General features: G+C 37.2%; 2 protein-coding genes across 2 annotated transcripts; one reads left to right on the forward strand and one right to left on the reverse strand.

Annotated features, from left to right (window-relative positions):
- Positions 1–562: 562 nt before the first annotated feature.
- Positions 563–9,525, forward strand: LOC134648939 (WD repeat-containing protein 46). The gene is made up of 11 exons (XM_063503580.1): positions 563–769; positions 1,005–1,136; positions 1,338–1,594; positions 2,064–2,315; positions 2,526–2,676; positions 2,777–3,012; positions 3,639–3,803; positions 6,785–6,924; positions 7,369–7,559; positions 8,927–9,025; positions 9,385–9,525. Exons 1-11 carry the CDS (start codon positions 686–688, stop codon positions 9,505–9,507), a joined length of 1,830 nt encoding a protein of 609 aa, XP_063359650.1. The 5' UTR covers positions 563–685; the 3' UTR covers positions 9,508–9,525.
- A 14-nt stretch (positions 9,526–9,539) lies between these two features.
- On the reverse strand, positions 9,540–13,212 carry LOC134648983 (transcription factor E2F4-like). Its single transcript, XM_063503653.1, has 7 exons — positions 13,009–13,212; positions 12,800–12,909; positions 12,595–12,696; positions 11,832–11,985; positions 11,009–11,116; positions 10,495–10,573; positions 9,540–9,797 (listed from the first exon to the last, which is right to left on the reverse strand). The coding sequence occupies exons 1-7, from the start codon at positions 13,114–13,116 to the stop codon at positions 9,697–9,699; spliced, it is 762 nt and encodes a 253-aa protein (XP_063359723.1). The 5' UTR covers positions 13,117–13,212; the 3' UTR covers positions 9,540–9,696.
- Between the last annotated feature and the right edge of the window lie 1,750 nt (positions 13,213–14,962).

Below are 14,962 nucleotides of genomic sequence, written 5' to 3' on the forward strand. Positions count from 1 at the left end.
CGAACCACGTCCGACGTGTTACCTCCCTGTCACACTTACGTACGAATATGCAAGTGCGACAGAGAGGCAACACGTCGAACGTGGTTCGCGGTAGGCGCTCTGATTATTTCATGAAGTTATAATGTTTTAAACTGGAGGGAATTGTCACTTTTTTTGCCATACTAATTTGAACCTTATCACCGAGACAGAAAGTTGTTCGTACCAGACTAGAGAAAACGGTCCACTTGAGATAGAAAAACCAGAGCCCTGTGTCTCACTCGCAAATGTTGCCAATGTTAAAAAGATACCACTGTGGTAGAAATCATATCAATATACTACTGAAATTAATTACCTTCTTATACAATTTTAGTGCTATATTCAGATTATAGTTCTGATAACTTTTAAGTAATGTGTAAATAATTATGATGTCAATATTATTAACTGATTAAACCAAACATGCGCACAACAAATAAAGCATTTAAATTTAACATGGTAGAAATTTTAGTAACTTTGAATATTATTCTAGGTCCGTGGATTATTTTAATATAGCAACATTTTAACTACATGTCAAAAACGTCACAATTCAAAATATGTCAAAAAGATAACCTCTTTGTCCTCTTTATATTCACTAACTTTACACATGTTAGTGTTTACGGTGTACAAAGTTATTTAATAAATTGTGTAAACGGCTAATTAAAAGAGCACAATGAAGCCCAAGGCTATGAAGCCTGATTCTATGAAACCAAAACACAAGGAAAACTCAATGATACAGAAACCAAAAGAAAAGAAGGTATGTATGTACTTTAAAATGGTTCGTAAAAAAATTCATGTCTTAAATTTAATTAACATGGAAGAAACCCTTAATGAATTAAAATATTCATTAGTTAACTAAAGAGGTAAGAGTTTAATTTACTTACAGGCTAATCTCATCCGACCAGTCAGGCTTTACAGGCAGGGTTTCACAAATAGCATAACAAACCGGACTAATTTTACACAGCTAATACGTACTTTTGTTCTTGTTACAGAAAAGATATTTTGAAATAGATGCAAATGTCAACAACGCAAATGATGCTAGTGAAAAGACTGGAAGTCAAAAGGAAGAAGTGTATAATGTTAAATTCAACAAGCGGTTGATGTTCCAACTAAAGCATAGACAGGTAACTTTAATTTCCTTAAAACCTAAATTAGTTTTTCTTATTAATGTGAATAAAAGTTATTCCTTTCAGTAAATAAACAATTGTTTTGTTCTTTGTTGGTATATGCCCATGCCCATGGAGCATAGGAACCCCTTAGGCATGGAACACTACATATGGTTGATCTATTGTAAGTCTGTAACTAACATAGGCACTTTTTCTTAGAAAAAACAAGAAGAATATGATAATGCACAGCGCAACAAGCCAATTCCAAATAAGCCTGTTAAAAATACAAAAAGGAAATATCCTGGTAAAGCTCCGGTGAAACCCCACAAGTTAGAGCAGCATTCCCGCGGCGAGGGGGTGGGGAAGGGGGTACGGCATCCGCTGTATGCGCTCAAACTGAAGAAGAAGGAGAAGATATACAATTACGCTCAAGAGCAGGCGGCCAGGGCGGAAATATTGTTGACTGAAGAGCAAGGGTGAGCAACTTGTAGTCATTTAAGTTTTTAGAACCTGTAACAAAAGTAATTCATAAGGCTGACATGTTCACCTAGAGTGTCCAAAGCCTCAATAAAAATCAGTATAAAAAAAACAAACGTAATTCATATAAAAGGCATTAAAAATTGCAAATATCATCATTCTTTATCAGTTCAATGCAGTAACATACTAAGTTGGGTAAAGAGTAAAAAAAATATACATTTACATACACAATATTCTATTTAAATACTAAGTCTAGTATTTTTATTGCATTAATCTTGCTCAGGCATTAAAAATGTGACATAGATTAATAAGTTCATTTAGATAATTATTGTAAAATATAAAACTGCTTTAATAAATTTATAAAACTCTTTTTTATATAACTAAGCTCTTAATAAAATCAGTAAATATACACAACTTAGAACAAAAGCTAGTTCCTCAAAAATTTCAATTTAATTCTTAATGTTTCAGTTATGTTGAAGTTGAGGATGATGGCAAAACTACAGAAATAACACAAGACCTGATCAGAGGCAGTGTGGACATCACAGCAGCAACCAAGATATTCGACATAAATATGGACTTTGGTCCGTACAGAATGAAATACACCCGTAACGGGAGACATCTGCTGGTGGGTGGCAAGAAGGGACATTTGGCAGCTTTTGATTGGGTCACCAAGAAATTGCATTGTGAGATCAATGTTATGGAATCCATACATGATGTGAGGTAAGTATCACCACATAAATTAATACAATGACCAAATTGTAGCAAACATACATTGATACATTGTAATATTGGAAGCAAATTTAATTTTTTTTTTTGTTTACGTTAGAAAATCTCTAATAATTGCGGATATCATTATAAGTCTTTTAACTGCTTATGAAAAAGATCTTTTTAACTTATGTATATTTTAAACTGCGCCATTTAATATTACAGTTGGTTGCACGTAGAAACAATGATGGCTGTAGCCCAGAAGGAGTGGTTATATATTTATGATAACAACGGCATAGAAATTCACTGTGTTAAAAGAATGGACAAGATAATGAGGATGGAGTTTCTGCCATACCACTTCCTCTTGGCTGGTGTTGTAAGTACCTAATATTTTTATTTCATCATCACCATCCCACGCAGACGAAGTCACAGGCAGAATCTAGTACTATATATTTTAAACTGTCCACTTGTTACAGAATGAATTTGGCTTCATGTCGTGGCTGGACGTTTCCATAGGCGAGATCGTAGGCCACTACAACAACCACCTGGGTCGAACCTCGGTCATGACACAGAACCCTTATAACGGCACTCTGTGTATAGGCAACTCGCAGGGAGTCGTGTCGCTTTGGTCGCCGACAGTGAAGGATCCTTTGGCGAAGATACTGTGCCATAAGTCTCCATTGACGGCTATAGCTGTGGATAACAGAGGAATGTAAGTAACAGTAGCAACTACAAATAATCTTGGACGAACCTCGGTCATGACACAGAACCCTTACAAACTTACAACGGCACTCTGTGTATAGGCAACTCGCAGGGAGTCGTGTCGCTTTGGTCGCCGACAGGGAAGGATCCTTTGGCGAAGATACTGTGCCATAAATCTCCATTGACGGCTATAGCTGTGGATAACAGAGGGATGTAAGTAACAGTAGCTACTACAACAATAATCTAGGACGAACCTCGGTCATGACACAGAACCCCTACAACGGCACTCTGTGTATAGGCAACTCGCAGGGAGTCGTGTCACTTTGGTCGCCGACAGTGAAGGATCCTTTGGCGAAGATACTGTGCCATTGACGGCTATAGCTGTGGATAACAGAGGCATGTAAGTAACAGTAGCTACTACAAATAATCTTGGACGAACCTCGGTCATGACACAGGACCCTTATAATTATAACGGCACTCTGTGTATAGGCAACTCACAGGGAGTCGTGTCGCTTTGGTCGCCGACGGTAAAATAAATAAGAGAGCGCTATAAAATTATTTCTAACCCACTTATTTGTGCCCACTTGGTTGTTCTTTCTATTTTACATTACATCTATTCATGTTATCGAATTCCAGGTACATGGCCACATCAGGCGTAGACCGTAGCCTGAAGATATACGACATCCGAAACTTGGACGGGCCCGTGCAACACTACAAGCTCAGATGCGCGCCCGTAGATCTGACGTTCTCACAGAAAGACATGCTGGCGGTGGGGTTGGATGACGTCGTTGAAGTATACAAGTAAGTAACAAAATGCTAAGTAGATGCTGTGGAACTAGAACTAGTCATACACTTACTGTGTACCTAGGTGCCTTATTTAGAGTGCTGGCGACCCGCTAGGCAGGTTTTCTGTTCGTAAACATTTTTCGCTACAAAGTGGAAGAGACGTGTTATCGGCTTCGAACGTAGCGCGCAGCTATCGCTGGCAAAGATGACCTAACTAATGGAAACACAAAATGTAAAAGCGTATTTTTTTATTCAATAAAAGGTGCACCAAGCATACAGCCCTCCTGATGTTAAGCGCAATGAAGGTGTTGCATGTGGCCACATTCAATTCCAGATATACACAGGTACGATGCCAACCGATGATCAGTCAGAGTTAGGGTTTGCAATCCGGATCCGAAATGTATGAAATTATCTGGATCAGGATCCGCGGATCTTCCCATACATTTCAGATCCGTCGTGCAAACCCTAGTCAGAGTGAATAAGGAAGAGATCGTATTTAGACTAAGGTACCTCCGCCAAAGATGGCCCAGTTCCTAAGATGGCCCGCTTTCATAATTTTATACTTACAACCGTTCGAATGATTTTAAATTTCGCGCCCATGTTCGGTTAGTGCCATAGACATAACTGCAAGTTCACGTTAAATGGTAGATGCCGCCATCTTTGTAGTGGTTGACACTTTGTCAGTCACGTCGCAAATGGCTTGCTGTTTAATAACCTCACACTCACATACTTTAGTGTTTCTTTAAAAAAAACGAACAGTTTTAGTATTCCTTTTTGATACAAAGTTGCTAAGATTCAAGGACATTCCTATGAAGGTAAGCGTTGTTTATATTTTATGTTTATTTTCATTTTATAGAAATATTTCTAGCTGCCGAGAGAAGTGCCTATAAAGGCCCACCACACGGGCTCCCAAGATAGCCCGACGACCCGATAACTAAGAACGATGCAGAAGATTTCTTATGTCCAGAATGCAGCTAAAAGGGCCTACAAGAAATTTGATTTTTGTTAGTTACGTGTAATTACGTAGATATAAATACCTACGAGGGGCGTTCAAAATATTCTCGGTATTGATATCTTACGACCTCTTCTAAAATTTCTTTCGTTACTGGCCGCTAAGGTTTATTCATTGACATTAAAAAAAAGTATAATTCGAACCGAGATAGTCTTTTGTTTTTCTGCAATTGCTGAACAAACATGAACATCCTGTGCGAATTGACAATGTTAACTAAATTAGAACATCGATGCGTGATAAAATTCTTGACAAAACAGGGTAAAAATCAAAAAACCATAAAAGAGGAAATGGATTGTGTTTACCGTGAGTCTGCTCCTTCTTTATCTACCATTCAAAAGTGGTCAAGCGAGTTTAAACGCGGAAGGGAGAGTATTGAAGATGACCCTAGACCTGGCCGGCCTGTAGTAGCTACTTCACAAGAAAATATTGATAAAGTGGAAAAACTTATATTGGAAGATGGTCGAGTGAAGGTAAAATCTATAGCACAAGTAACCAATCTCTCTATTGGTACCGTACATGATATTATACATGACCATCTTAATATGTCAAAAGTAAGTGCAAGATGGGTTCCGCGAATGCTGACTCGGCTTCAAAAAGACATGCGTGTAGCTTGTTGTTCCGATTTTATTGACCTGTGCGGTGAAAATCCTGATGAGGTGCTGCAAAGAATAGTTACTGGAGATGAAACCTGGGTTCATCATTATGACCCAGAGAGTAAACAAGAGTCCATGCAGTGGCACATTAAGGGTTCAGCTCATCCCAAGAAGTTGAAGGTCATCCCTTCAGCTGGCAAGGTCATGGCCACGATATTTTGGGATTGTGAAGGAGTATTACTAATCGATTATAAAGAAAAAGGTGTAAATATCACAGGACAGTACTACGCTAACATTCTACGTCAATTAAAGGATGTAATTAAAGAAAAGAGGCGAGGAAAGTTAACCAAAGGTATTCTGCTTCTGCATGACAACGCCCCCGTCCATACTGCTCATATTGCCAAGGCAGCTATTGTTGAATGTGGGTTTAAAACTGTTACTCACCCACCGTATAGTCCGGACTTAGCCCCCAGCGACTTCTTTTTGCTCCCCAATCTTAAAAAGGATCTGCGTGGAAATAATTTTTCTGACGATGAAGCATTGAAGGCGGCAGTGGAGGAGCATTTTTACACGAAAGATAAAAAATATTTTTACGAGGGATTAAAAAAAATGATTGATCGATCTTTTAAGTGTATGAACATAGGGGGGGAGTATATTGAAAAATAAAAATATCAAACTTTTCGTACTTGTTTGTTTTCATTCTCATACCGAGAATATTTTGAATACCCCTCGTAAGTTAGTTATTTTTGTTCCTATTTCACTGATTTTTTTTCTATACTTACTCCTAATAAGGCCCACTAAAATTGTTAAAAAAAAAGTTTGAAATTTGTAAGATTATTCGTTGTTTAAATTTAAACAAATGTTAGAATAAGCAGAGGAAAAATTTTGTTTTAATGTTTTATAAAGTTTTTATTTGTTTTTTTGATAGATTAAGTTTTACTAAGCCCAAGATGGCCCACCGTCCAATTATGACCAAAAAGTATATTATAAGAGACTGATTACCTAAGAAACGCATTTAATACATTAATTATAATGCATAAAGATAATTTTTGTTTTGATAGCGTTTAGAAATTACTTGCTTAAAATTGGGCTATAATAAGTGCCTATGTTCCTAAAAAGGCCCACATTCGAGGTTTATAAAAATTAATTTTCTTTAAGAAATTTAATGTTATATGTTAACTTTTATGTTGAGTGTATTCGCAAATAAATAAGGAATATTTCAATAAAGTTTGATTTCAGAAATATTTGTTTATTTTTTAGTTATTGCAAAAAATGGGCCTTACAAGGCGCAGGTACCTTACTTTTTTTTTCCAATCTCATATTAGGTTAGGTTTAGGTTATTTTCAGGGTGATGTTTGTAAATATTAATTTTAAATATGTTCTTATTTTAGCAATTGCTGCACACAAACGACAGTAAAACCGTACATGAGACACAGGATGGGGAAGAACATTTGCAATTTCAAGTTCTGCCCGTATGAGGACGTGCTGGGGATCGGCACGACCAAAGGGTTCACAAGCATCATTATACCTGGTAAGCTTAATTCCAACAACTGTTAGATTTCGAAATAAGGGACCTACGTTAGCCTTTGCACACAAATTACTTAGAAAAATACACTCAAAAATCATTACTCTCTGCCGCTTCATTTGATGGGTACTTGTATTGGCTGCATTCGCGTATCTATCAATATTTTGGTTTGGGTTATGCCCTCCCTAGTCAACGTATCCGTGCCTGTATGTCTAGAATCTACCACAAAGAGTAAAGTAATATAATAGGTAGTCTACCATGTTTAGAATCGCATGACTTGACACATCAAGCGAGCCCCGATGTGTCGCACCAGTCGCGAAAAAACGTGCTGAATAGTGTACCTAAAGAGTATTTGGTTATTACATAGATTTTTAAGTGCTATTCAAATTATGATATGTGTCTTTTTAAATTTTAACCTAATGTGTCAAAAATTTCTTTCTTGTTTCACAGGCAGCGGTGAGCCGAACTTCGACGCCCTAGAGAGCAATCCGTTCCAGACCAAGAAACAGCGCAAGGAGGCCGAGGTGAAGGCGCTCCTCGAGAAGATACCGCCCGAGCTCATCACGCTCAACCCCTTCGAGGTGGCCGAGGTCGACGTGCCCACCATGACGGAGCAGATGGAGGCTAAAAAGACACTACTGGTAAGAGAGAAAGAAAGAAAGAAAGAAAAAGCATTTATTAGCACAATAACAAACTTAAAAACTAACAAAAGAGAACACAAAATGAGAGGTTGCGCTAAATGGTCCTCACTCAGCTAGGTGTCACGGTATGAGCCACATGGCACACTCCGCGACGCTGATTTTCAGTAAGGCCCAGTGGATGGACTAGGTGGCACTCAGTAATGGACACAATGTACAAAAATAAGGGAAAACTTAAGTAAAACTAAAATTAAACATTAACAATCAAATCAAATTACTCAATAGAAATTAGCCTATAAGTCTTCTGTATGTTTGTAAATGTCTATGTGATTGGTGTGTGTGTGTGTGTGTGCACGGTTGCCTAAGTGTTGCATTTTTGTTTGGCCAGTATGTACTTACGGAGGTGAATTTTAAAGGTGGACACGGAGAGCTCATAGCTTGAGGGTGATGTTTTTCGCTAGGATCATAGGCCCCTATTTTACCACGGTGACAGGTGCGACAATTCGACAAATGCTGCTGCCGAAAATGCTGGCGTCACAGGCATCCATGGGCTACGGTTACCGCTTACTATCGGGGGAGCCGTATTCCTGTTTTCCACCATCATTATTTAGACGAACTTTATTATATCGGCAAAAAACAGGTATTTCTCTTTCGAAGTTTATGATGATGATGACAATTGTCACACGATTTAATAGAACTTTCGGTAATTCTTGACAGAAAATGAGTTGTGTCGGAATTTCGTGACAATTATCGTGTTTCTTGTGACAATTGTCATTCGCTTCGCAAAATAAGTACTTATTTATTGGCGATATAATGGAGTTTTTTTAATTAATATGTTGGTGACAAACAAGCACACCGCTCGTCCGCTGGTAAGCGGTTACCGTAGTCTATGGAGGCCTGTGACGTCAGATGTTGACAATTGTCGCACCTGTCACCGTGGTGAAATAGGGCCCAAAAGAACTAAGGCTGTTGTTGTGTTGTAACCCTTCGTATTGTCTAAGCACTTATCAGTGCGAACGAATTTAAACCTATTCTATAGATTTTTAAAAATTCATGCGCACTAAGGTGTATTTAGACATAGGTACGAAGGGTTTAGACCTCATGTTATTATTGAAACTCGAGAAAGCGAATGATTCCAAATTACTTCGACACTCTTGTGGATGCAACTTTACTATCTGTTTTTGAAGAATAGAGCCTTTCCGAGCTGGTGTGGCGAAAAAAAGAGTATTTTGCGAGTATCGTATGACGTTATCGTAGTGTAGGAGAATGTGATCATGCCTATCTTTTTTTATCTCGCATTAAAATTACGTATTGAGTGATGCTGATGAATCACCTTGTGGAAATTAATAACTTACTTTTTTTCGTTACAGTATGTAAGACCTAAAAAGGTAGACTTGACTCCTCGACGCAAGAACAAAGGCAAAACGAATATTGCAAGAAAGAAGATCATCAAAGAAACGTCAAGAAAGGTAACAAACATCTTGATTCATTTATAACAATTATAAATTTTTCAACTGCAATAGCTTTGTCTGATTAAATAAATGTTTACGGTTAATAAAACGATACGGTTTTAACTCATATGCTTAAGTAGGAATTGGGTAACTTTACCGACAGCACCACTGGCATAGGTTTAAGAATAATTAACCCCTTGCCTACTATGTTTGATAGGGTTCCTGACCGAATTTTTTGTCATCTTTTTGCATTTTTTGCGAGAACGATTATTGACCAACACCACATAGGGAACAGTTTCACCTTGCACTAGTTAGTATGAAAGAAGAATACGCTCAATACCTGAGACACTGATTAACACACCATTTTTTGTTTTCAGAAATATATTGAGGAAACAATAGAAGCGCAAAAAGCCTTGGAAACACCAGTGCAGCCAACCAAATCGAAAATATCTTATGGTGTTCTGGATAGATTTGTATCTAACCCTAAGAATAAGAAATAAAACACAATGTAAGCTTGACTTACCTAATTTATTTTTACGACCCTAAAATAACTGTCAATAAAAACTTGATTTTTATTTACATGATTAATTATTTACATACGTCAATTTAAACATGATCACAAAGTAGAGAACAAAATATAAAATGTCTGAAAATATTACATAAAAAGTCTGTAGAGATCAGTTTCTAAATTAACAAGGAATATCAAAGAGATCACATAAACCTTCGGAATCCCGCAAGGAGAACGAAAAGTCTTGCTTGGTCACCGGAGGACTCAATCGCAGTAAATAATCTGAAAAGTATACATTATGTTACTTTAGTAAAGTTGTAACAAAAAATATATTTAGTAAGGACATAATGTAATTAAGTTATAAGGCCAGCTAACGACGTCGGTGGCCCCACGAAAACGGAAGGTTCCAAAATAAATCTGCTTCCGTTCTTAAAAATAATAATGAATGACCCCAGATGTATTTTAGGCCTATACCAGGCGTGTCTCACTCCGCGATTTCGTCGCTTTGCTACAGGTAGCTAAAAGTACATCCGTTCGGCCCCAATTTTGGGGAAAGCCATAAGCCGCGCGTGGCGCTGTCGCCACCTAGCGGCCATATCTGTGCTGATCGTAACAGACGCGTTTTGTTAGAGTGTGTCTTCTGTACTTAGTACTTATATTTATTATGTGCCTATACCAATATCCTTACTTTCGGAAATAGAACTTGAATTCACCACTTATAATACGACAATGACAAGGAAAATCGTGTTTAGGTACCGTGTAAGTGTAGTAACCGTTATCGTCGCGATAAGCGTCCTCAGAAAGAGGTAGAAATCTAGAAATTGTCTTGTTTCTCAGAAACAACTAAAACTGTTGTCTATTAATTTCATGTCATTATAACTAGTCAGTAGTAAATTAATTTGAAAAAATGATAAAAGCATCAAACATGTAATTCTCATTACATCACAAGAAATTATTTTATGAAATGTGCAAATCTTACCATCACTATCAATGGAATGAACAAAGTTGTCTGTAATGTCTTGAACCTCACTGTCCTGCATGGCTACGTCTTCAATTTCCTGAAACAAAAACAATTTCAAATGCATCATGTATGTGGGTAAGGAAATTTATAGTTGATCCCGCATGATTTAAACTTAGAGACGATAACCATATTAAGTGCCAACCATCCTAACATTTATCACAATCTCTATACAAAGCAAAATATTACAAATGCAAAAGTAACTCTGTCGGTTTTTATATTCTTTCCACCGCTACCTAATTTTCTTTAGATTTAAGCTAAGAATAATGGACTATTTTTTTAAATACAAACTAGGAAGGGAGTGTAAAGGACACAAACCAAATCCTACTACTAGAAAACTACCAACAATTCTTACTTTTTCTTATTTTTTCCTGGTATGTATTTATTTATTTATTTTCATTTACATTGTCGTATTTCGCGCAATAAACTTTAAATAAATAACTGTTTATTTGGTATGCTTTGAATAAATAAATACCTTTTCTTTATCCGAGTCACATAACAAGATTACGCCAACTGGATCATCAGATTTGACGTGTAGAATGAATTGCTGTTCTCTGCCCTGAAATTCGAAAAATAAATTTTGCTTAGTATTATCGTCCTGGCCAATCCTTCGGCTATCACCATTAGTTTTTGCGGGCTGGATTGTGTGGCCCTTGGCTCTACCGCTTATTTTGCTCAGGCTAAACTAAGGGTTGTAGCTTGAATACCACTGTTTGAAAAAAACTATCATATAAACAGGTATATTTATTTAGAAACTTGCAGGAAAAACATCCTATTTAATGAATATGCAAAAGTAGAATTAGTGGGGTAAACATCCTGTAGGTACGCCATCCCAATCTGGTGTAAGTATTGCAAGAATGCTAATCCCTGAATAAGATCTTAAGGGAACCTCTCTTTCAACAATGACTTAGTGAGCATCAAGTATCTGAAAAAGGACTGGGTTTAGTTAGGGGATAGTAATATGATAACTTTGTAGGCAATAGTCAATTTTAAAATAAAGTGATAAATTAATTCATAGCAGGTTGTTTGCTGAAGTTAAAAAACTAAGACTGGGACTAAATTTTGACCATTAACATGTAAAAAATACTTACATGAAGAAATCCTGATTGCCACATTTTGGTATATGTACAGTATATCTATACTTTTATATATTTAAGTAGGAGATGCACAGGTAACATACATTGTATTATTTATTACTTCCAAATTTAAATCCATTCCAAATACCATCATATAAAACTTTTGTATCAAAGATGCTAAAATGCACATTACTAATGTTTCTTTACCTTGGGTACAGATGCCACAGCCAAGCTGGCCCCTATGGGGGCCTCCAAAACGAGCACCTGGCTCTCTTCATAGCACTGCTCGATGTCATTCTTTCTCACGTAAACAAGGGGCTCATTATCAATATCTTCTAATACATTTTTAATACTCTGCTCTATCCAATGGATTTGTCTGTAATGAGATAAGATACAAGTTATTTCGTTTTGTATAAGACTTGAAATAAAAAAGTGCTTTAATCACACTAATTAGATCAAAACAACAGGTGTCAGATGCCTATAAAGCTTAGGTAAGCAAATTATAATAGGATTGTGCAAATGAGAAGTACAAACTAGGCAACCTAACAACAGAATATGATTAACCTGTCAAGCCATTTGGATGGAAATAATTTATGTAAAACTGAACATAAGTACAATATTTCACTCAAAAATCGAATTACATTAGGGGTCCACACAGAGCGAGCATATGCGCGAGGAAATTACCTTGCTTGTATGCTCGCTCTGTGTGGACCTGGCTATTGAGCTAGAGTTAGTAAAACAAAAATGGAAGTTTACTAAAAAGATTGTTTAGACTTGCACATATTTATGAGCACCTTGGCCACTCCCATATATTTGATGGCAGACTGTACAGCCTCTACTATTATTATTTGAACAATTCTGTGCCTAGTTGCTTTTCTTAACCTATCCTTTTTCTTCATTGGGCAGCTTATTAACCATTAGTGACAAGGTGTTTAACAGCCAGATATGACTACAGGATTTTACCAAAAACTTGTTCTAAACATACTTGTCAAGCAATTCTTCATGTTCCTCTAGCCGTCCAATCTGTCTCCGCAGCTGCATAACTTTCTCTCCAATGTCCGAAGCATTTCCATCTGGACCTGCTCCCCTGTGAATTATATAACCTTAAAATTAGTCACCATCGTGATACAAATTCAGAAGCAATAAAAAACTCATGAACAATAAAGATATTCTACAAGACATTTACTCACTTCCATTGTATGCTGTTTTTACTTCGTTTTTCTATCAATCCAATACCTTCTAATACGTTCGTTATATCATATATCCGTCGCTTTTGTCTTACAGCCAATAAATCGGTAGCCTGAAATTAATAATAACATTACAGAATAATGCTACTGTTAATTCAAAATGTTTATTTTCGTGCCAAAATTGATTTGACAGGACCCAGCATTGTACTCACGATTTTCAAGTCCAAAACCCCATCCTTGGCTTTTTGTAATAATGAAACGAATCGTGTCGTAAGAAGACCTAAAGATTTTTCATAACGTTTGTATATTAAGTCGGTCATCACTGTTTTTACACAATTAAAAATTATTTTAATACAACAGTCGCCATATAATTTTGCGTAGCGCGGGGTATCTAATGTTGGCAGTTCTGGCACTGGCACAGATAATAAATTACAGTTAATTTAAATATGTCAGCGTCCTAACACAATTTGCTTACTTATGTTGGCTAACTTGAAAACATTCTGATAATAATGTGGTTGTACATTAAGTGGTATCCAGACGGGATTGATCAAATCAGTCGATTTGATCAGCAAATTTTCTTTCCATAGATAATTAGTATGGAAATTGACTAGAAAATTGGCATTTATGTGTCCGCACCTGCTGATTCGATCGGAGAATTTCATCAGATTGGCGAAAAATTGTCTTGTCTGGATACTACATTATTTATAATTTAATTTGTTTCCTAAAAAACATAATGAAATAAGTATAGTTTGTCAAAGGACTGTCTCATTTCAAACATAGAGAGAATCATACTAGCTTTGTCTTACACTAGTACTAGCACTCAAAAGAAAAGGATGAGTATAGTTTTTTTTGTTTTTATTTACTGCCAATTTGGTTTGACCAACTATAATAAAAATACTTTTTATCCTATGCACGCACGAGCAACTTTGTCGCCGCGACTTTGTGTTTTGTCTCGGTCGCACTTGACTTCGACACTTGAGTGCGACAGAGACAAAACACAAAGTCGCGGCGACAAAGTTGCTCGTGCGCGCATAGCGTTATACTGGGTCAACCAAATCTTGTCAGTAAATAGGAACAAAAAAAAACTATACTCATCCTTTTCTTTTGGGTGCTAGAGTCTGTGCGGAAAGAGAAGAGTCGTGGAATGTATGGGGCCCAATAGAATCCACGACTCTTCTCTTTCCGCACAAACTCTAGTACTAGTGTAAGATAAAGATAGTATGATTCTCTCTGTCTATATTTGAAAATATATCACGTGTCCCATTTGTCCAAATTAGTAAGGAAAGGCTATGCTTTGACCGCGAAACACTTAAACGCCGTGTTAGTTCGTCCATTTGGCACTTTATCAACTCGAATGTGCAAGAGCGACAAAGAGGCAAATAACGAAGTTACATTAATCGCTGCAGGCTGTCCTTTTCACTCAGATGCGATTTTACTTTGCAGCGACAGCAGACTTGAGATAATATAGCTGGTCAACCAAATCTTGTCAGTAAAAAAAGGCGCTAAATTCAAATTTTCTATGGGACGATATCCCTTCGCACCGACATTTTTCAAATTTGCTGCCTTTTTCTACTGTCAAGATCTGGTTAACCAAGTATATAGAGTCGGACCAAGAAAAGTCTGCAGCGGATTTGATAGCCCCCGCAGTGCAAGTGTTATTTATACGTCATAATTTCATAGAAGTTTGACGTTTAAAATAACAATGGCCCTGCGTGGGCTATCAAATCCGCTGCAGACTTTTCTTGGTCCGACTCTAAAACAATTCCCATGGAGATCAAATTTCTATAGCCCCCTCCAGTCCAGACTATGTGCGTGAATCGCGAGCGAAGCCGCGAACGCGAGTTTGGAGTCGATTTCGCTGTCTGTGAAAATCGACTCCACACTCGCATTCGCGGCGTCGCGCCGCGATTCGCGTACGAGTGTGGAGGAGGCTTATGAAATGATGACGTTTAAAATATACTTGGTCAACCAAATCTTGTCAGTAAAAAAAGGCTCGAAATTCAAATTTTCTATAGGACGATATCCTTTCGCGCCTACATTTTTCTACTGACAAGATTTGGTTGACCATCTATAACACAATTTGCAGTGCTATCAAAATCGCCGCCGATGCCGCGAACTCGAGTGTGGAGATGGCTCTAGAACATTTTAGCAATTACAGGGATATCA

The sequence above is a fragment of the Cydia amplana genome, chromosome 6 (assembly GCF_948474715.1).
Source record: "Cydia amplana chromosome 6, ilCydAmpl1.1, whole genome shotgun sequence".
NCBI classification, from domain to species: domain Eukaryota; kingdom Metazoa; phylum Arthropoda; class Insecta; order Lepidoptera; family Tortricidae; genus Cydia; species Cydia amplana.